General features: G+C 50.3%; 1 protein-coding gene across 5 annotated transcripts in view; it reads right to left on the bottom strand.

The window, feature by feature from the left end:
- vill (villin-like) overlaps positions 1–22,980 on the bottom strand; it is a 398,207-nt gene that overhangs the window by 4,342 nt on the left and 370,885 nt on the right. For all 5 annotated transcript variants that reach the window (XM_072508058.1, XM_072508063.1, XM_072508059.1 and 2 more), the window contains exons 13-18: positions 19,677–19,835; positions 19,040–19,216; positions 15,709–15,854; positions 12,631–12,775; positions 8,123–8,311; positions 2,535–2,610 (exon numbers count right to left, since the gene is read on the bottom strand). In XM_072508058.1, the coding sequence (XP_072364159.1) occupies positions 2,535–2,610; positions 8,123–8,311; positions 12,631–12,775; positions 15,709–15,854; positions 19,040–19,216; positions 19,677–19,835 (892 nt within the window). The remainder of the gene's footprint in view (positions 1–2,534; positions 2,611–8,122; positions 8,312–12,630; positions 12,776–15,708; positions 15,855–19,039; positions 19,217–19,676; positions 19,836–22,980) is intronic.

Below are 22,980 nucleotides of genomic sequence, written 5' to 3'. Positions count from 1 at the left end.
GGGCGGAACGGTGGCACAGTGGTTAGCACTGCCGCCTCACAGCGCCATGGATCCAGGTTCGATTCCGACTCGGGTCACTGTCTGTGCGGAGTCTGCACGTCCTCCCCGTGTGTGCGTGGGTTTCCTCCGGGGGCTCCGGTTTCCACCCACAGTCCAAAGACGTGCAGGTTAGGTGGATTGGCCCTCAGTGTCCAAAGGTTAATTGAGTTGCAGACTTACAGGGATAGGGCTGTGGGATTGGGCCTAGATAGGGTACTCTTTCGGAGGGTAGATGCAGACCCGATGGGCCGAATGGCCTTCCTTTGCACTGTAGGGATTCCTTGGAGTATGGAAGGTTACATCTGACTTAGCAGAGATCCTGCCCCTGGGGAGTCCATTCACAACCTCTCCACTTTGGAGATATTGGCTGGTCAGTAATTTGAGGCTTCTTTCTCCTCCATCTCCTTCTCCCCCCTCGCCTCTCCATTACTTCTCTCTTGCTCACCTTCAGCTCCTCTTCCTCCAATTCACTTTCACTTTTCTCTCTCATTCACTCCCTCCCCATTCCATCACTTTTCTATCTCTCTCCCTCCTCACTATTCCTCGTACTCCAACTCTTCCTCTCTCCCTCTTCTTTTTGCTTTCACTCACTCCCTCTCTTATTCTCACTTATTCTCTCTCTCTCCCTCTCTTCCCCCTACCTCTCTTCACTCTTCTGCCCTGCTCCCTCGGTCCTCCCTTTCTCTCCTTCCCTCCATCTCTCACTCTTCGTTCCTCTCTTATTTTCCGTCTCTCTCTCTCTCTCCTTCTTGCTCTCCCTCATTCGCCTGTCTTAACCCCCTCTACCTTGCCCCATCTCCCATGCTCTCCTCCTTGCCTCTCATTCTTCCGCCCGCTCATCCCTCCATCTCTCTTTCTCTCCACTGCCTCGCTTTCTCGCTCACTCGCCCTCCCTGCACTCGATGTCTGAGAGATGGAGGGCAAGGTGAGTTGAGATGGAGGTTGAAATCAGGGGGGGGGGGTGAGGATCACTCCATTACTGAGGCTGAGGGAGGGAGGCAGTGAAGAAATCTCAGTGGGGAAGATGGGATGGAGATGGATGGCTGGGAAGTTTTGAAGTAGATTAGATGGACAGAAGGAGATATTTGGCTCAAAGGAGGGCAGGCTGCCAGAGGAGAAGAGTACAAAGTGAGATTTGCTGATAAGGACCATACAGCCACCATGACAGTCTGGGTGGAATTCACCCGGGAGACGGATAACTGAGTGCGGAAGTTTCAGGAAACATCATCACTTGTGAGCCAATTTCTGTTCTCGCCACCCCCCCCCCCCCCCCCCCCCCCCCCCCCAGCCTCTTCCTCAACCCCCTCCACTAAGGGGCTGGCTTCGCACAGGGCTAAAGAGCTGTCGTTTAAAGCAGACCAAGCAGCGCGGGTTCAATTCCCGTACCAGCCTCCCCGAACAGGCGCCGGAATGTGGCGACTAGGGGCTTTTCACAGTCACTTCATTTGAAGCCTACTTGTGACAATAAGCAATTTTCATTTTCATCTTTTTCATTTCACCACCATAAGTCCAGAAGACATAGGAGCAGAATTAGGCCACTCGGCCCATCGAGTCTGCTCCGCCATTCAATCATGGTTGATATTTTCTCATCCCCATTCTCCTCTCTTCTCCCCATAACTCCTGATCCCCTTATTAATCAAGAACCTATCTATCTCTGTCTTAAAGACACTCAGTGATTTGGCCTCCACAGCCTTCTGCGGCAAAGAGTTCCACAGATTCACCATCCTCTGGCTGAAGAAATTCCTCCTCATCTCTGTTTTAAAGGGTCGTCCCTTCACTCTGAGATGGTGTCCTCTGGTTCTAGTTTTTCCTACAACTGGAAACATCCTCTCCACGTCCACTCTATCCAGGCCTCGCAGTATCCTGTAAGTTTCAATAAGATGCCCCCTCATCCTTCTAAACTCCAAGAATACAGACCCAGAGTCCTCAACCGTTCCTCATACGACAAGCTCTTCATTCCAGGGATCATTCTTGTGAACCTCCTCTGGGCCCTTTCCAAGGCCAGCACATCCTTCCTTAGATACGGGGCCCAAAACTGCTCACAATACTCCAAATGGGGTCTGACCACCCCCATAACCACCCCCATAACCACCCTCCTCCCCTGCTCTCGCACCCCCCTCCACCACAACCGTCCCACCACCCTCCCCACCCCTTCCACTCTCCCACCCAACTACCTCCTCCATCATTCCCTCACTCCCCAACCACCCCCTCCCCCTCTACCACCCCCCCACCCCCAACCACCCCCTCCCCCTCTACCACTCCCCCATCCCCAACCACCCCCTCCATTACCCCCACTATCCCCTAATCACCCCCTCCACCATCCCCCCCCCCACCCCCAACCACCCCTCTCCCCTCCACCATGCCCCCAGCCATTCCTGCCATTTAATTGACCAGAATGTGATTTTGAAATGAGCATGCTGAAACGGAATGGGAAAGCTCAGACAGAAAGGCAACATGTAGACATAAGGCGGTAATAAAACGACTGGCGATACTCACCACAGAGATCTGTGAGATGCCCGAGACATCACCCAGTTTACCTTTCATCTCATCATAGTGGCTTCCATTGCCGGTCTGAAAAGAGGAGAGGGATAGTTATCTTCACTGAGTGCGATCCCAACAGAGCGCTGAGGGTCTGGCGAGTCGAGGGAACCTTCAGCCTCTTCCTAAAAATCTAATGTTGCTTGTATTTAACATTTAGCTGCAAATGCTGCTTAAATTCGAAGTCTCACACAGGGGGCTAAGCAGGGAGCTAGGCGCCATCCACTGGCAGCAACTGAAAGAGTTAATGGACGAAGCTGGCTTGAGCTGGTCGTGCTGTATCTGGGCCCAGCTAGTTCCTTTGTTCACAACATAGAAATTATCCGGGTGACCATGACAAAGTGTGGTGTTTGGTGAGTTGAGGAAGTTTAGTGAGGGGGGGGGGGGTGTTTGGTGAGTTGAGGAAGTTTAGTGAGGGGGGGGGGTTTGGTGAGTTACAGTGTAGAAGGAGGCCATTCAGCCCATCGAGCCTGCATCGGCCCTTGGTAAGAGCACCCTACTCAAGCCCACACATCCACCCTATCCCCGTAACCCTGTAACCCCACCTAACCTTTCGGACACTAAGGGCAATTTATCACGGCCAATCTACCACGGCCAATCTACCTAACCTGCCCATCTTTGGACTGTGGGAGGAAACCCACGCAGACACGGGGAGAACGTGCAGACTCCGCACAGACAGTGACCCAGCGGGGAATCGAACCTGGGACCCTGGCGCTGTGAAACAACAGTGCTAGCCACTGTGCTACTGTGCCGCCCTTTAAATTTAACAAAAAAACCAGAGGACCCAATTCATTTTTTCCAATTAAGGGGCAATTTAGCGTGGCCAATCCACTGGTGAAAGGTCACGGTCTATTCTACTCCTAAGGTATGAAATAACACAGAAATCTGTGGTAAGATTATTAGAATACATTAAAGAAACTATGTAATTGAATAAACAAATTAAGTAATTAATTGAAGCACACAAGGAGGGCAAGACAGGTGATGTGTCCAGGCTGCAGAATTTTGGGTAGTCATGGATACCGGTGTTATCCAGGGCAAGCATGCCTGTGGCCTAGAGGAGTCTTGGCTCAGCGTTACTGGGCTGGAGGCTGAGCTGGGGACACTGTGGCCACATCGGGAAGGGGAAGAGTTACCCGGACGGTTAGTTTCAGGAAGTGGTCACACCCCTTAGGACAGGGTCTTCTGATTTGGTCAGTGGTCAGGGGCAGGAAGGCGTGATGGCAACTGAGGCAGAGAAGGGGACCCAGAGAGCAACAATGCAGCAATGTCCGTCTCTGCAATTGTCCGACAGGTTTGAGGCTCTCTCAGCTTGTTTGGATGAGAGTGGGGGGGGATGGGGGTTCCAGGGGTGAATGAGCTGGCTGAGCATGGCACCGGGGCACGGGAAGCTTTTCAAGCTGGGGAGAGCACAAAGGAACGTAGCGGGGGACAGTGCAGTGAAGGGGATTGATGCCGTTCGCTGTAGCAAGGAGCAAGATTCCAGTCAGCTGTGTTGCCTGCCCGGTACCAGGGTTCGGGACATCAGGAGAGGAACTTGCTGTGGGTGGGAGAAAGATCCGGTCGTGGATTCCATTTCGTGGGGCACTGGTACCAGGCAAATTACCGGGGAAAGTGGGATCTGCATTGGGACGATCTGCTCCTGAACTGTCCTGGGACCGATGTTCTAGCGAGCTGCATAACTGGGGAACTAGAGAGAGTTTTAAACTAACCAGCGGGATCAAATTTGAGAAGATGTGGTAAATCAAAGTGTGGAGGCAAGGCGAGGGAGAAAGGTACTAACATGGGAAATGATAAACGGTCCGTGACAGGAAGCAGCGGAGAGGACAAATCTCCAAGTCTAAGAGTAAATCAGTAGATCAGGTTATAAAAGTAATAATTAGACAAAACTCAAAAGCTCTGTGTTGTGTGAAGCTGCTTCGGATAACACGGGCTGCTACTTGATGCAGTCTTAACTAAAGGATGCTCCAGACTCTGAAATGAGTTCAACGTGTTTATTGAACTATTAACACGGTTCTCAAGTGAGTTCGACTCTCTGCTAATCTAACTGTAGTAACTCAGTCTAACTGTGCCTGCTTGCTCGAAGCCACGTGCTGGGGTGTGATGCTGCTGATCAACCTGTCTAACTCTCTAGATGTCTGTCTGTGGAAAGAGGCAGGGTGTAAGTGCCTCATCCCTTTTATCGTGTTTATGTCATGCCCCCTTGTGGTGATGCCACCTCTGAGTGTCCTGACTGCCCATTGGTTGTGTCCTATTCTGAGTGTTCACTGGTTGCATGTTTGCATTTCATGACACTCTGTATCTGAATGCATTGGAAACAAAACAGATGAACCATTGACTCCATCTACACCACCCGCTGCCTGGGGAAAGCGGGCAGCATAATCAAAGACCCCTCCCACCCGGCTTACTCACTCTTCCAACTTCTTCCATCGGGTAGGAGATACAGAAGTCTGAGAACACGCACGAACAGACTCAAAAACAGCTTCTTCCCCACTGTCACCAGACTCCTAAATGACCCTCTTATGGACTGACCTCATTAACACTACACCCTGTATGCTTCATCCGATGCCAGTGCTTATGTAGTTACATTGTATATATTGAGTTGCCCTATTATGTATTTTCTTTTATTCCCTTTCCTTCCCATGTATTTAATGATCTGTTGAGTTGCTCGCAGAACAATACTTTTCACTGTACCTCGGTACACGTGACAATAAACAAATCCAATCCAAGAACTGATAACACAAGTAGAAATGAATAAGTCCCATCTGATAGCTAATACAGATACATTACTCCAGGATAACGGAGATTGGGACCTGCATATCGAAGGGTATATGATATTTAGGAAGGACAGGAAGTTCGGAAAAGGTGGAGGGTCGGCCCTGTTCAATAGAGGGGGATGCCCTAAATTCAGGAAAGCAGGATGTAGACGCATTAGTTGAGATGAGAAATGATAAAGGCAAGAAGTCACTTGTGAGAGTGGTGTACAGGCCACCTGATTGTAACTGCATCTTAGGTAGGACAGGGTGTAAAGGAAGAAATAATGGGAACTTGTCAGAAAGGTACAGCGATAATCATGGGGATTTTGGCTTACATTAAGACTGGAAAAACCAGGTGAGCAAATGTCGTGTGGACGAAGAGTTCATAGAATGTTTTCAGGATGGTTTTTCAGAACAGCGCTTTCTGGAGCCAACCAGACCCTAGAACTAGGGGCCACTGCTTAAAAATAAGGGGTCGCTCACCTAAGACAAGAGATGAGGAAAATAATTTCTCTCAGAGGATCGTGAATCTTTGAATATTTTTAAGGCAGAGTTAGATAGATTCTGGATTAACAAGGAGGTGAAAGGTTAGTGGGGGTAGGCAAGAATGTGGGGGGGTGGATTGAGGTTACAATCAGATCAGCCTTGATCGAATTGGATGGAGGTGCAGGAGAGCTGCAGTGGTCTTGTCACTGGACCAGTAATCCAGAGACCCCCCAGAGACCCAGCGTAATGCGGGCCCTGGTTCAACTCCGACCACAGCAGATGGTGAAGTTCAAATTCAATCAAAGTCTGGAATAAAATGACTTGAAACCATTGTTGTTAAACCCCATCTGGTTCACGAATGTCCTTTTCGGAAGGAAATCGGTTGTCCTTACCCGGTCTGGCCTACACGTGACTCCAGACCCCCAGCAATGTGGTTGATGCTTAAATGTGGCGCACAATGCCAGGGGCACTGGTCTGGGTCACACATTTTAGACTCCCTATTGGGCCAGTTTCCGCCCGCTCAATCCGGAAACTCACACTCCGTGATCCCCACGGGGAGATCAATCGACAATCCACCGTGGTCTTCGTTCATGACGGTGATTTACTCCCGCTCCTAGTGTGTAGGTTCATATACATGCCCTATAACAGGCCAATCCCCTGCTCTGATTTTTAGAGCTGATGGGCCTGGGTGGGTTCGTCTGAGGGGGGGGGGGCAGCAGAGTGGGGCAAGTGGCAACGGCTGAGATTCCTGGTGAAGTAAGCCGCAGGTTGCTCCGATGCCCCTCCCAATGGCCAGCTTTGGAACCGCAGCGGCTCCAAGGCTGGGCGTTTAAAACCTGTTCACCCTGTCACCAACAGATGGCGAAGAGGAGCACCTCCATTGCTGAACAACACGAAAGGAGTTCACATTCAATGACCAATCTCTGGTCAAGAGGGTTAAAGGGGGCAGTGGCTCTGTACTGGGGGCAGTGGCTCTGTACTGGGGGCAGTGGCTCTGTACTGGGGGCAGTGGCTCTGTACTGGTGCCATTTTTTAACCTGGTGCGTGAAATGGTGGACTTGGTAAGGAAGCATGTGGAGAGGCAATGATTCAATGAGCTGCACCAACGTAGACCAGGGGCCTCTGAGGCATTTAAGGTACCAGAACAACTTGAGAGGGCCTTTTAAAAAAACCTAAAGGGAATCCTGGGCTTTATTAATCGGGAAAAGGCCTGGACTTTACCCCCCCCCCCTTCCCCACCGGGAACATTCTCAGCAAGAAGTGGCAAGCCCATCGCGCACCCGCTCACTCCCAGGTTGCACACCAGGGCGCACGAGGTGGGTGGGTGCCAAGATCAGCAGCCCACCTGCCTTTTTGAAATAAATAATTAAAGTCTCATTGTGCTTGTTACCAAGCCAATTGATTGGGATGTTACACTGTCCATGGTTAGTGAGGGCAGGCGGGTAGGAGATGGCGGAGGCCAGGCTGTAAAAGGGCAGGAACGAAGGTGGTGGTGGGGGGCTGGGGCGGCCTTAACATTCTGGGGTCTCCACATGCATATCAGACACCACCCCCCCCCACTCCCACAAAGATGTCACCCTCCCTTTCTCTCTCTCTGTCTGTGTCCCACTCTGGGCTTCACTTCAGGAAGGATTTGAAGGCCTTGGACATGGGACAAAGGAGGTTTGTTAGAACTGGAGCAGAGGTGGGGAACTTCAGGTGCGTGTCGGGATTCGGGAAGCTTAGAGCAGAGAGGGTAAAGAGACGAACGTGGGGCTTCACTATCATGAGGAGTTTGATGGAGCGAGTGAGGCGGAACAGTGTCCATTGTGAGAGGATTCAGTCATTATGGTTAATTGGCTAAAGAACGAGTGAGGACACGAGGAGAATTTATTTTAAGCTGCAAGTTATTTATCACTTGCGATGCCCTGTATCAAAGGGGACGGGGACATTGACACAGATTTAATAGTTAGCTTGCGAAAAAATACCTAAAGACAAAAAATTGCAATGATAGGGGAGTGGAACTAATTTGATAGCTCTTTCAATGAGCCAGTACAGCTAGATAGGCTGATTGGCAGCAGTGAAATTCCATGAGCATACATCAGTGCCTTCTGGACAAAGGAAGATAAATAAAACCTTAATGTCTCACAGAAAAATTCACAGTTGATTCCTAGCTTTTCTGTGAATGAATGCTCGACACAATGAGTGTCGCAGGCAATGATGTCTTTACAATGAGGGGAAAGGAGGGTGAATGTACTTCAGACATTTGTCAAAGGCGCTCAGTATTCCAGGTGAGAAGGTTCTGCGCAGAGATGTGTCTGACTTACGCTCCATTTGTGCGAGTCCCAAGCATTGAACCAGCCAGTGAAGGTCAGGGGTTCGCTGCCTTGTTTCACTGTGATGATGGGTGTGTCCAGGTCCCGTCCAGCTGGGTGGGTTTGAAGGTACTCTTTCGCCAACATGTCGGCCTGTTTCCTCTCGTAAGTATTGGCTGACTGGCCCAACCACAGGAACAGCTGCGAGACAGAGAACAACACATCAGGTGAAGGCAAGATTTAATCCTTCAGTCATTTCAATTGTCAGGGTAATGCTGAGGGGTGGGGTGGGGGTTGGGGCAAACCAAGTCTCAATCCATGTGGAGCCTTTGGAAACCAGCAAAGAAGGGGGTTAACTTCCAAAACACGGCCGAGAGGTGGACATAGTACACTGGATCGATTGACAAGGAATAGGAGCAGGGGTAGACCACTCGGCCCATCGAGACTGCTCCACCATTCAATCCCACCATGGCTGATCTTGGGCTTCATCTCCATCTTCCTGTCCGCTCCCCATATCCCTTAATTCCCTTGATCGTCCCGGACCACCCCCCCAACAGTGCCCCCAGCCCCTTTGCAAAGTCCTCTTTGCCCGTGGATCAGCCCCCCCCCCCCCCCCCACCACGCCTGTGGCGGGGCTGGACTCAGTGTTGTGAGCAATCAGCACACACCTCCCTTCACTTGTCCTCGCCCTACGCGCGAATCACTTCAGTCATACCGGCAGGAAACAAACGCCCCGGCCGGAAATCGGCCGAATGCGGCAACGCTGTGCGCGGGCAAAGGTCAGCAAAATGTCTCGCGGGCCGGGCTCAGGGCCCAGATGGGCTACATATGGCCCCCTGGGTCTCAGGTCGACCACCCACTGACCCATTGCCTCCAATGCAAGTGAGTCCTTCCATGAATACGGAGGCCAAAACTGCGCACCAGTACCCCAGCTCTGGTCATACAAAAGCACTGTAACAATTGGGGCAAGACTTTTCAACGACGAGTGATTTTGAGTAATTTGGGCCTATATTCTCTGGGGTTCACAGGATTGGGAGGTGGTCTCATCGAAACATTTAAAATTCTGAGGGGATGAGACAGGCGAGATGCTGAGATGGGGGGGCGGGGGGGAGCGGGGGTGCATAGCCTCAAAGTCATGGTTTGGTCATTCAGCACCGAGATGAGGAGTAATTTCTTCACACAGAGGGTTGTCGATTTGAGGAATTCTCTATCCCCCCCCCCCCCCCCCCCCCCCGGGGGGTTGCTGATGCTCCATCACTGAATGTTGTCAAGTCCAAAATTGAATGACCTTATGAGCACCAAGGGGAAAGTGCTGATGTCAAAGATCAGCCATGACGGTGTTAAATGGCGGAGCACGCTTGCGGCCTACTCCTCCTCCTGTTTCTTATGTTCCCCGGTTCTGGAGTACTGGAGTACTGGCACTGCAAATGGCCACTGGCACAGTCACTCCGCTGGAAAACCAAAAATAGATCTGCCAGGTCAGACACAGAAGCATACATTGAGAATAGAAGCAGGAGGAGGCCATTCAGCCCATCGAGCCTGCTCCGACATTCATTACGATCATGGCTGATCATCAAGTTCAATACCCTGATCCTGCCTTCCCCCCATATCCCTTGATCCCTTTAGCCCCAAGAGTATATCTAATACCTTCTTGAAATTACACAATGTTTTGGCCTCAACTACTTTCTGTGGTAGTGAATTCCACAGATTCACCACTCTCTGGGTGAAGCGATTTCTCCTCACCTCAGTCCTAAAAGGTTTACCCCTTATCCTCAAACTATGACCCCTAATTCTGGACAACCCCCACCATCGGGAATATTCTTCCTGACTCTGAATCATGACAGGCCATGGCCAAGAAAACACAAGAGGGAGATGTTTCCACTCCCTCTGGGTGAGACCAGAACAAGAAGCCATAAATACAAGATGGTTACTCCTATGTCCAATAAGAGATGTAAGAGTAACCTCTTTACTCGGAGAGCGGTTGGAACATGGAACTTGCTACTACAAGGAGCGGATCAGGCAAATGGCATTGATGCATTTAAGGATAAGTGGGAAAAACCAACAAGAGAGGAACGAACATGAGGTTATGCCAACAATCATAGTCTGGTGACAACACCATTGCACTAACAATCAAGGACCAGGAGCTCAGGAGGCCCGAGAAGGTGAGTTAAACAGTATTTAATAAACTAACACCAAGTAAATGCCGCAATGTGCCTTACAGCTCAAAGGTCCCAACTGGGACTATCAATCACGGCGATGCCAGTCTAGGCCCGCACTTAGGCGGATTTATGAGCCCCAGCTGGGTAGGCCTTCGCCCACTAGCGGGGGGAGCTCTTATTCCACGAGTCCCACGGGGAGATCAATTGAGGTGTCCTCGTGGGCTTCAAGAGGGTTATTACACAGGATAATGATACACAATATCCACAAATGGCGCCAATCAGACAGGCATCGCACCGGCCCAAAGGTGCGGAATTCTCCGCATCTTTGGGGGCCGAGCCCCAACATTGAGGGGCTAGGCCGGCGCCGGAGGGATTTCTGCCCTGCCAGCTGGCGGAAATGGCGTTTGTTGCACCGCCAGCTGGCGTGGAAATGCGGTGCATGCGTGGGAGCGTCAGCGGCCGCCGACAGTTTCCCACCCATGCGCAGTGGGGAGAGTCTCTTCCGCCTCCGCCATGGTGGAGGCCGTGGCGGAGGCGGAAGGGAAAGAGTGCCCCCACGGCACAGGCCCGCCCGCGGATCGATGGGACCCGATCGCGGGCCAGGCCACCGTGGGGGCACCCCCCGGGGTCAGATCGCCCCGCGCCCCCCCAGGACCCCGGAGCCCGCCCATGACGCCTGGTCCCGCCGGTAAATACCAGCTTTGATTTACGCCGGCGGGACAGGCAATTTCTGGGCGGGACTTCGGCCCATCCGGGCCGGAGAATTGAGCGGAGGGTCCCAACCGGCGCGGCCCGATTCCCGCCCCCACCCAATCTCCGGTACCGGAGACTTCGGCGGGGGCGGGATTCACGGCGGCCAACGGCCATTCTCCGACCCGGCGGGGGGACGGAGAATGACGCCCCATATTTTTATCTCATCTCATCAAACATTCTTCATTCATTAGACTGTTTCATTGGACTGTTTTATTGGACTGATTGGCACCGTTTATAATGTGCCCACAATGCAGAAGGGGACACCCGGATGGACATTCGTTTAAATCCCCTTCTGCACAGCTGAGAGACCTTTAATTCAAAATTGATGGAAGACCCTTGTTCTGCCCAGCAACAGCACGAGGCTGCATCTTAAAACGGCCCCCTGGCCAGGAGATCGGGATATCTGCGAGTCAAGACCCTGGCAGTGGAATATATGGCACAACTGTATTACAAAGACTTATGAAAGAATGAAATAGTATATCAATAAAATGGCCAAGGCAGGCAAAGAAACCAGAATAGGAGGAATAAAAGAAATGTATAGATTAGATTAGCATCCCCTACACACACAGCAGGACAAAGATGACATTAACACCTCATCTAGCAAACACAGAAACAAAAGCATAGCACAGCCACAGACATCGGAGGTCGATTTAGTTAAGGAGACACATCAGGGAGATAATGGGAAACACATTAGAGAAGGGAGGGACACTGGAGCGAGCACAGATAATCTCATCAACACGGACACACACCATACAGATGCAAATTGACAAGGGAGGGACACTGGAGCGAGCACAGATAATCTCATCAACACGGACACACACCATACAGATGCAAATTGACAAAGTCTACCAGGGAGCTTCCTGGCCGAATAGGATGCATATTCTCAGTTTAAACCGGTCTGAGAGATCTAAATCAAAACTACCCGCCACTTTTTAACTATTATGTATGAGCAAATGTTCCCACTCGAATTTGGATTCCTATAAAAATCCAGAGCGAATGTGTAATTGTTGAGATCAACGTGGGCCAAGCCACTGTTTCTGAGCTGGCTGCGTGGGTCTCCCTGAAGGCTTCAGTAATTGTACAATAAAGAACAACGCTTTGAACCTTGCCTTGAGACTCGGCCTCTTGACTGCACTGGTACAAGGGATTTTTCCCTACAACAGCTTCGTGGCCACCATTCCTGAGATTAGCTTCAAAATGAATTTAAACCTCATTAGTTGCTGAAGTGGGGTTTGAACCCATGCCTCCAGTACATTAGCCTAGGCCTCTGGGTAACTAGTCCAGGGACAATACTACCACATACCATGGATAAGGAGATCAATCAGTCAGGCGCATCTGATCAGGCAGGTGGACGTTTACCCCACCATCACTCAGCATGGTGGTGAGCAGGTGGTGAGCAGAACGTTCACCTGGGCCCGAGTCACTGTCTTCAAGAGAAGAGGTAAGACAAAGAACCTGGGTAGGAGGAGGATAAAATACACCTTCTAATCCCGTAAAAAGGTACCGGGTCTTGGGCTGGTGGACAATAGGAATCGGGCAGCTCCTGGAATATGTATGGGCCGTTTTGGGACTGGCGATGGTGAAGGCTGTTTCTGAACCTGTTCCTACCTCCTCCCATGTGTCCAGTAACATGACGTCATCCTCATCAAGGTCTTCCTGAGTGAAGGCAGAAATTTCAGTCATGATGAATCGCCCAGTCTGATTGGAGCATTCGAAGAGGCGAGGGTCATAATCATTTTCTTCCTCCTGAAACCTGCAGTTCACGTGAAGAAGTCATAGGTTATCCAGGAGAGAGAGAGAGAGGGACATCACCGAGTAACAGAGTGAGGTTCAGAGGGAGAGTCAGAGCGCTCCCTGGCGCGTTGCACTGTCTGCAGCTCAGCCTCCAGCTCAGTGACTCTGAACTGGGGCTCCTCAAGCTGTAGACACACACTGCAGGCTCGCTCACCCTGGCTCAGCTCACTGCTGTCCAAGAGGACCCACATTCTGCAATCGCAACGCACCACCTGCCCTGCCGTACTTTTTATTAGTGGGCAGCATGCGGAACAAGGTTAAAGAGCTTGTTGCACACATTGAAATTGGCCGGTACGATGTTGTGGGCATCACAGAGACTGCAAAGGGACCAAGGCTGGGATCTAAATATCCAAGGATATGTGTCCTATCGAAAGGACAGGCAGATGGACAAAGGGGGCAGGGTTGCATTGTTCGTAAGGAGTGATGTTAAATCGATAGCAAGGAGCGATATAGGATCAGAAGGCATAGAATCTCTGTGGGTAGAGTTGAGGAATCGCAAAGGTAAAAAGACCCTGATGGGAGTTATGTACAGGCCCCCTAGCAGTAGTCAGGATGTGGGGCAGAAAATAAATCAGGAGATAGATAAGGCATGTAAAAAAGGCAATATTACAATAATCATGGGGGACTTCAATATGCAGGTGGACTGGGAAAATCAAGTTGGTAGTGGATCCCAAGAAAAGGAATTTGTGGAATGTTTAAGAGATTTTTTTTGGAGCAGATTGTGACAGAGCCCACTAGGGAACAGGCAATTCTGCATTTGGTGATGTGTAATGAAGCAGACTTGATTAGGGAACTTAAGGTGAAGGAACCCTTGGGGAGCAGTGACCACAATATGATAGAATTTACCCAGCAGTTTGAGAGGGAGAAGCTGCAATCAGATGTAACGGTATTACAATTAAATAAGGGTAACTACCAAGACATGAGGGAGGAGCTGGCCAGAGTTGATTGGAAAAGGAGCCTAGCAGGGAAGACAGTAGAACAGCAATGGCAGGAGTTTTTGGGGGTTATTCGGGAAGCACAACAGAAATTCATCCCAAGGAAGAGGAAACATGCTCAGGGGAGGAAGAGGCATCCATGGCTGACGAGGGAAGTCAAGGACAGCATGAAAGCAAATGAAAAAGCATACAAAGTGGCGAGGATAAGTGGGAAGCCAGAGGATTGGGAAGCCTTTAAAAACAATCAGAGGACAACTAAAAAAGCAATAAGGTGGGGGGGAGAAGATGAAATATTAGTGTAAGCTAGCTAGTAATATAAAGGAAGATAGGAAGAATTTTTTTCAATATATAAGAGGTAGAGAGAGGCAAGAATAGTAGCGGTGGAAGGGTGTTTTTCAGAATGGAGATGTGTAGCTAGTGGTGTTCCGCAGGGAACAGTACTGGGACGTCTGTTGTTTGTAGTATATATAAATGATCTGGAGGAAAATGTGGGTGGTCTGATTAGTAAGTTTGCGGATGACACAAAGTTTGGTGGAGTTGCTGATAGTGCCGAGGACTGTCAGAGGATACAACGGGATATAGATAGATTGGTGACTTGGGCAGAGAAATGACAGATGGGTTTAATCCGGACAAATACGATGTGATACATTTTGGAGTAACAAATCTAGGTATACATTATACTGTAAATGGCAGGAACATTAATATACAGAGGGGCCTGGGCATGCAAGTCCACAATTCCCTAAAAGTGGCAACATAGGTGGCCAAGGTGATTAAGAAGGCATATGGCAGGTGGCATGTGGCGCAGTGGTTAGCACGGGGACTGCGGCGCTGAGGACCCGGGTTCGAATCCCGACCCTGGGTCACTGTCCGTGTGGAGTTTGCACATTCTCCCCATGTCTGCGTGGGTTCACCTCCATAACCCAAAGATGTGCAGGGTAGGTGGATTGGCCACACTAAATTGCCCCTTAGTTGGAAAATAAAATAATTGGGTAGCCTAAATTAAAAAAAAAAAGGCAATATGGCATGGTTGCCTTCACCAGCCGGGGCATTGAGTACAGGAGTTGGGAAATTATGTTGCAGCTATATAAAACCTTGGTTAGGCCGCATTTGGAGTATTGCGTGCAGTTCTGGTCACCGCATTATCAGAAGGACGTGGAAGCTTTGGAGAGAGTGCAAAGAAGGTTCACCAGGATGTTGCCTGGTCTCGAGGGTGTTGGCTATGAGGAGAGGTTGAATAAACTAGGATTGTTTTCACTGGAAAAACGGAGGCTGAGGGGAGACCTGATAGAGGTCTACAAAATTATGAGAGGCATAGACAGGGTGGACAGTCGGAGGCTTTTTCCAAGGGTGGAAGTGTCAATTACAAGGGGGCACAGGTTCAAGGTGAGAGGGGGAAAGTTTAAGGGAGATGTGCGGGGTATGTTTTTCACGCAGAGTGGTGGGTGCCTGGAACGCGCTGCTAGAGGATGTGGTGGAAACAGGCACATTAGCAACATTTAAGGGCCATCTGGATGGACACATGAATAGGGAGGAAATAGAGGGATACAGACGAAGGACAGAAGGGTTTATTTTTAGGTAGGGTATCATGATCGGCACAGGCTTGGAGGGCCGAATGGCCTGTTCCTGTGCTGTACTTTTCTTTGTTCTTTGAGAGACTGAGAGTGAGAGAGTGATAGCCAGTCATTACTGGCCCACAAAGAGTGAGGTCCAGAGAGAGAGTGGGGTCCAGAGAGAGAGTGGGAGTGAACGGGTGAAAAGAGTGAGTGAGAGAGAGTAATTACTGCCCCAAACAGAGTGAGGTTCAGAGAGAGTGAGAAAAAAAAAAGAGACAGACAGATAGACAGTCACCACTGACCCACACAGGGTGAGGTGAGGTTCAGATACACAGTGAGAGTGCGGATGTAGGACAATCACAGGAGGCCAGTCCCCTGCTTTGGTATTGGGAGGTGGCTCTTACCTCTTGTCACTTGAATAAGGAGCTCTCCCTCCCAGAGCTGCCCAGAAGTCGGCAGGTTCCTGAGCTTCCAGAACCGTCTGCTTCTCGTGCTTCGACAGGCTGTTGGCCACTGACTTGGCCATCTCCCGCTCATCGCCGCTGCATCCCTGCAACAACCACTCACTTTCAATCCAGCCCAGAAACATTCTGGATCCTTCTATCGCATCCCCCGTAACCGTGAACGGTGGCAAAATTCAACTGCCCGAATCCTAACTCACCCCAAGTCTTGTTCGCCTCTCACCCCTGTGCGCATGGACCTAGACTGACTCCCGGTTAAGCAAGGCCTCAATTTTATGATTCCCGGCCTTGTTTTCAAATCCCTCCCTAGTTGCTGTGTCCACAAAGGCTACAATGTTCCCTTATTATGAAGTACATCAATTATGGGATAGATACTTTGGAATTCAACAAGATCTGTCCATCTGCCGACAAGATCTGTCGGAGTTTAGATCCTGTAACATTGGGCTAGATTTTATGGAGGCGGCTTCTTGTCAGGGCACCAATTTGGGAGCGTTGGTAACTGCACCTCTGCCGTTCCCGCTGGCACGGTACACCACCAGCCCCGTGGTGATGGTGGCCCTGAGAGTTTGGGGCCAGTGGAGGCGGCATGAGGGAGCAGTGGGAGCATCGGTCTGGGCCCCAATTTGTGATAATCATCGGTTTGCCCTGGGGAGGATGAACGGGGGGTTCCGGTTATGGCGGAGAGCGGGGATTGAGGGGATGGGGGATGTGTTCATAGAGGGGAGCTTTCCGAGTTTGAGGGCATTGGAGGAAAAGTTTGGGTTGGTGAGGGGAAATTAATTCAGGTATCTGCAGGTGTGAGACTTCCTTCGTACACAGGTGTCAACCTTCCCGCTCCTACCGCTGAGGGGGATTCAGGATGGGGTAATTTCTAGAGGGTGGGTAGGGGAGGGGAGCATCTCGGACATCTATAAGAAGCTTATGGGGTCGGAGGAGACACAGACTGAGGAGCTGAAGCGCAAGTGGGAGGAGGAGCTGGGTGGTGAGATAGAGGATGGTCTATGGGCAGACGCGTTGAGTCGAGTAAACGTGTCCGCAACATGTGCCAGGCTCGGCCTGATACAATTTAAGGTTGTGCACCGGGCTCACATGACAGTGGCCCAGATGAGCAGATTCTTTGGGGTGGAGGACAGGTGCACAAAATGTGCGGGAGGACCAGCGAACCACGTCCACATATTCTGGGCAGGTCCGAAGCTTAGGGGATTCTGGCAGGGGTTTGCGGATGTCATGTCCACGGTGTTAAAGACAAGGGTGGCACCGAGTCCAGAGGTGGCGATTTTCGGGGTGTCGGGAGATCCGGGAATCCAGGAGGAGAAAGAGGCAGACGTTCTGGCCTTTGCCTCCCTGGTAGCCCGGAGACGGATACTATTAGCTTGGAGGGACTCAAAGCCCCCGAAGTCGGAGACCTGGCTATCGGACATGGCTAGCTTTCTCTGTTTGGAGAAAATTAAGTTCACCTCGAGAGGGTCACTGTTGGGGTTCGCCCGGAGGTGGCAACCGTTCGTCGACTTCTTTGCGGAAAATTAATCGTCAGCAGACGGGGGCAGGGGGAGTAGTTTAGATTAGACTAGGGGGTCAATAAGGGTGGGACCAGCACGAAAGGTAAATGGATTTTGCACTGTTTATGGTTTCATGTATATTGTTTATTTTGTTGTTGTTCCGATACCAATAAACCTCAATAAAATGTTTATTTAAAAAAAAACATTGGGCTAGATTCTACTGCTCCCCCAGTAGTGGCATTGCAGGGAGGAGGAGGAGGGAAGAGCTGCAAAATGCCCTGGGGTTGTGCCCATCCCACCTATGCAATTTTCTGGGGGGAATAGGAGGCGGCATGAAGCAAGTCACCCTATGGGTCAATTGAGGTCATTAATCAACCAATTATTGATCACTTACAGGCCTCATCCTGACACTGTTGGGTTTTAACAAGCAAGAAGGGGAGGCCCTTGGTTGTTCTCCAGCCGGTCAGCTTTCACTTCATGGGCTGGTGGTGGTCAAGGGTGTGGGGAGGATGTTTGCCCATTCTCCCCGTGTTTGCGTGGGTTTCGCCCCCACAACCCAAAACTGTGCAGGGTAGGTGGATTGAACACGCTAAATTGCCCCTTCATTGGAAAAAATTAATTGGGTACTCTAAATTTTTATTTTTTTTAAAGCGTGTGGGGAGGGAGAGGCTACCTCTATAATGGGCCCACGGGGCCTATTGGAGGATCTTCCACCCATGTCAGATTGCACCCAACCCCGGATTCCCCTTCACCCGTCCCCACCTTCACAGCCTGTCTACCCCAGCCTTAGACCGTCCCCATTCTCACCCCCCCCTCCCCCACCGGGGTCCTTTAGCCTAAACCCTGCGATACTGCCCTTACTCCCCCCACCCCACCCCCTCGCAATACTGCTCCCACCCTCTCCTCGGCTCCCAGTTGGATTTAGCTCTGCTGTGACACTTGACTCCTCGTTGCTGGGGAATGTTGTAGTCCCAGCAGTGGCCACTGCTCCCGGTGGCGCTGCTGTGACCAGAGATCTGCTGAGATGGGAGTGGAAGTCCCACTTCAAGATAATTAATGGCCATCCAAGTGTTGACCACCTCAGAGGGTCATCAGTCTTTGGAATTCACTTCCCCAGGGAGCAGTGGGCCATTGAATATACTCAAGGTCGAGTTAAACAGATTTTTGATTGGCAAGGGAGTCAAGGGTCATGGCGGACAGACAGGAAGGAGGAGTCAAGGTCACATGATCGGATTGATTGGTGGAGTAGGTTCGAAGGGCCGAATAACCTACTCCTGCTCCTAATTGGTCAGATTGCACATGTGTACTTGTTAGTAATCATGGTTGTCATTGAACACTCAATACGAAAACCAAGAAATGTCGTTGAATCCTTCTGAAATAACTTCAAAAGCACAGAAAGAGGCCATTCAGTCGACCAGACAGGTCGGTGCCAGCGCTTTTGAAGATCCATCCCGTTTATCTCATTCCACCCCTATCCCTGCAATCTTTTCTCTTTTAGGTCTCACTCAATTCCCTCTTCAAAGTTGTTACTTCCACTGTCCAATTCTGAGCATTCCTTCCCTAACGAGGACGTAGCCCATTCCCAATTCACGACACTTGGGGGCAAGTTTGTATGAAGAAACCGGAGGGGGAGTAGACCATTCAGCCCCTCGAACCTGCTCCGCCCCCCCCCCCCCCCCCCCCACCCCGCACATTCGGTACGCTTGGTGCTCGATCTACGATCACGAATGCTCTCTTCTGCCCAGGTACCAACCCTACTCCTACAGATTGCTCACCTTCCCACACCACAGATAGGTGGTCTGATCCGTCTTCAGGACAAAGATGTCGTTAGAGTTGAGGGAGGAGGCACGAGCGGGAACCTCGGTGGCTTTGGTATTGAACTCATCCGTGCCGCGCACTTGGAATAGTCTGACGGACGGCTCTTCCTTCTTCCCTCCGCGGCCCGTCCCGCCCTGTAGTCATTGGGCAAAGGTCAGAAAAGAAAAAGAAGTGAACTCATCTCCGGTAATTTGGTGTTTGAACCGTGCGAAGCACACCCCCCCCGCGCCCTTCCCCCCTACCCTCCACCGCCAGGCTTTGCCCAAGTTGTCACCATTAGCCTTGGACGTTTCGAGGCCCCTCAATCCTGGCGAGAGTGGACGACGTGGAGGGTGGGGGGAAGCCATATTTTCCATCACCTTCCGGAAACTGCACGCGTGAGTCCCTCGCCTCAGCCCCCCCCCCCCCCTGCCTTTACCTCCTCCCGAATAGCTCCCTGGCACTCGCTGCCCAGGCTCAGGCATTGGCATTGCAAGGGTTAGCGCCCCTCACTCTTAAACACACACCCGTGCCTGTGTCAAGCCGCCACAAGCTTCACCAGGAAGATAAGCAACGAGGCCCGAAGCACTGAAAGCAAAGGGCAGATTGGCTCACCGCATAAATGATGAATTTGCCCTTGAAGATGGCCAGGAAGTGTCGAGGCTCTTTGCCCATGGTCACCCGCACCTGAACCGGCTCGCCATTGTACTTGTCGTCCAGGCTGACAGCTTGATAGGCCGAAGCAGTGATCTCACCCTGAGAGGCGTGCAGTCCCTAAATGGAGAAAGGCGCAGAGAGTGATACTGTAATCCACAGCCCAACACTTTAGGAAGGACGGCAAGGCTTTGGAAATGTAAAATGTAATGAAAATCGCTTATTGTCACAAATAGGCTTCAAATGAAGTTACTGTGAAAAGCCCCTAGTCGCCACATTCCGGCGCCTGTTCAGGGAGGCTGGTACGGGAATTGAACCGCGCTGCTGGCCTGCCTGGGTCTGCTTTCAAAGCCAGCGATTTAGCCCTGTGCTAAACCAGCCCCTTGAGAAGTTGAAGAGGAGATTCTTTTTTAAAAATTGATTTGTGGGATGTGAGGTTCGCTGGCTGTATCAGCAGATATTAACCATCCCTAATTGCCCTTGAGTGGCTTGCTAGGCCATTTCAGTGGGCATTTAAGAGTCAACCACATTGCTGTGGATCTGGAGTCACATGTAGGCCAGACCAGGTAAGGACGGCAGATTTCCTTCCCTGAAGGACATTAGTGAATCAGGTGGGGGGGGGTTTTAACACCAATTGATGACATTCTAAACGTTCTAAACAATCAAGGGTTTTGGTAGGTTTTTGTTCGCGTAAATAAGGAGAAGCTTCTCCCGCTGTACGAGGATCAGTAACTAGAGGACGCAGATCGAAGATAATTGACAGAGAGATGAGGATTTCTGTCCCGAATAAGTCACACTGACCAGATACGTGCTACCTGAAAGCGCAACAGACTCAACAATAACTTTCAAAGAGGAATTGGAGAAATACTTGAAATGGAGGTTTGAGGGGCTGTGGGGGCGGGGGTGGGGAGAGAGCAGGAGGACTGGGAATAATTAGACAGCTCTTTCACAGGATGTAAGAAATAGGATCATTCGGGCAGCACGGCGGCGCAGTGGGTTAGCACTGCATTCTCACGGCACCGTGGTCCCAGGTTCGATCCCGGCTCTGGGTCACTGTCCGTGTGGAGTTTGCACATTCTCCCCGTGTTTGCGTGGGTTTCGCCCCCACAACCCGAGGATGTGCAAGATAGGTGGGCTGAACACGCTAAATTGCCCCTTAATTGGAAAAAATGAATCGGGTACTCTAAATTTAATTTTTTAAAAAAGAAATAGGATCAATAAACTGGAGTCCCGCGCTAGCATCCTGGAATTAAACCAATATAATGACGTGGGCATGAGGACAGATTTGGCCCTAGTGGAGTGGGCAGAGAAACTAAAAAGGTCGGACGGTTGATGAGTACTGGCAGATGTTTAAGGAAGTATTCAATTCTGCCCAACTAAAATACATTCCAGAGTGGAAGAAAGATTATAAGAGGGGAGGGGGGAAATGCATCCATGGCTAAACAAGGGGGTTAAAGATAACATAAAGGTGAAAATGAAGGGGTACCATATCGCAAAGGTCAGTGGCAGGCTGGAGGATTGGGAAACCTTTGAAGATCAACAAAGGGTTACTAAAAAAGTAATTAGAGGAGCGAAGGAAAATGATGGAAGAAATCAAGCGCAAAATATATTAAATGGATAGCAAAAGATTCTATAAGTATATAAAAAGTACTAACTTTCTGCGATTCATGCGTGAGGACACAAAAATTTGAAGATGACACTAAAATAGGTGGGAAAGCAAGTTACAAGGAGAAATAAGAAATTTACAAATGGATATGGAGAGGTTAGGCGATGGGGTTTCACGTGGATAAGTGTGAGGCTATCCATTTTGGTCGGAGGAATAAAAAGGCAACTTATTATCTAATTGGGGAGAAACTTCAAAATGCTTTGGTGCAGAGGGATCTGGGTGTCCTGGTGCAGGGGTTGCAGAAAGTTGGTATTCAGGTGCAGCAGGTAATAAGGAAGGCAAATGGAATGTTGGCTTTCACTGTTAATGGAATAGAGTAGAAAGTAGGGAAGTGTTGCTGCAGCTGTATAGGGCATTGCTGAGACCACATCTGGAGCACTGTGCACAGTTTTGGTCCCCTTCCTTGAGGAAGGATGGAAACGCATCAGAGGTGGGTCAGAGAAGGTTCACTTGATTGGTGTTTCTCAAACTTTTTCCCAAAACCCACTTTTCCCAACTGGCCGACCTTCGGGACCCACGCCGGCCGATCTTTGCGACTCACCTCATTCTGAATGCATCGTGCATTGAGACACAAAGTCCTTATGCGTAGAATAGAATTCATAGAATCACTGCAGTGTGGAAGGAGGCCATTCGGCCCATCGAGTCTGCATCGACCGTTTGGAAGGGTACCCTACCTAGGGTCAGGACACTACCCTATCCCCTTAACCCAGTAACCCCATCTAACCTTTTGGACACTAAGGGGCAATTGACCATGGCCAATCCACCTAACCTGCACATCTTTGGAAGGCTTGCCTTTTGCCAATTTTAATCATCCCGTCTTTTCTTTACGCCGTGGAGCTCTCGCCCTTGATTCCCCGTCTACCGTTTCTGTTCTTTCTTCAATGACTGCCCTTGTTTCTCTTTCCCTCGTTACTCTGCTTAGGTTCCCAACCTCCTCTCCATTCTACCGGGGACGATGGAAATACTGAACTCCATCCCACAAACGACCGTCAAAGCTGGCGGTTCACATCAAACCTCCAAACTGAAACTGATTGCTTTTGTTTGGTAAATGTTTGAAGGATTATAAGACGCAGGTGAGTAGATGGAAATAAAATACAGACCAGTCACAATCTCACTAGATGGCAGAGCAGACATGAGGAAGAATAGTTTACTTCTGTGCCGACATTCCAATCTTCCTCACCCTGGACTGAATCGGTTTTCAAACTCTCACCCAGTCTGCGTATGTTATGTGTTAAAGTTAATTCTTCCACCTCCCCCCTCTTCATAAATAAAAACTAAATCTGGAGGATACGGAAACGAGGCAACATCCCTTTATTGAGCTCAATATTCTCCCAGTATTTCTTAACACATTTTATTGCGTTATTTATAATAATAATAAACGGCCGCCACCTCCGGACGAACCCCAACGCTGATTCTCTCAGGACGAACTTAATTTTCTGCAGCCTGAGAAACCCGGCCAAGTCGCTAACCCAGATCTCTGATTTCGGGGGCTCCGAGTCCCTCCACGCTCGCAATATCCGTCTCCGGGCTACCAGGGAGGCAAAAGCCAAGACGTCAGCCTAATATTCTCTCAATATTGACAATCTCTGGTACTGAACT

This window comes from Scyliorhinus torazame, chromosome 6, assembly GCF_047496885.1.
Source record: "Scyliorhinus torazame isolate Kashiwa2021f chromosome 6, sScyTor2.1, whole genome shotgun sequence".
NCBI lineage: Eukaryota > Metazoa > Chordata > Chondrichthyes > Carcharhiniformes > Scyliorhinidae > Scyliorhinus > Scyliorhinus torazame.
This window is presented reverse-complemented; position numbering and strand designations above follow the sequence as displayed.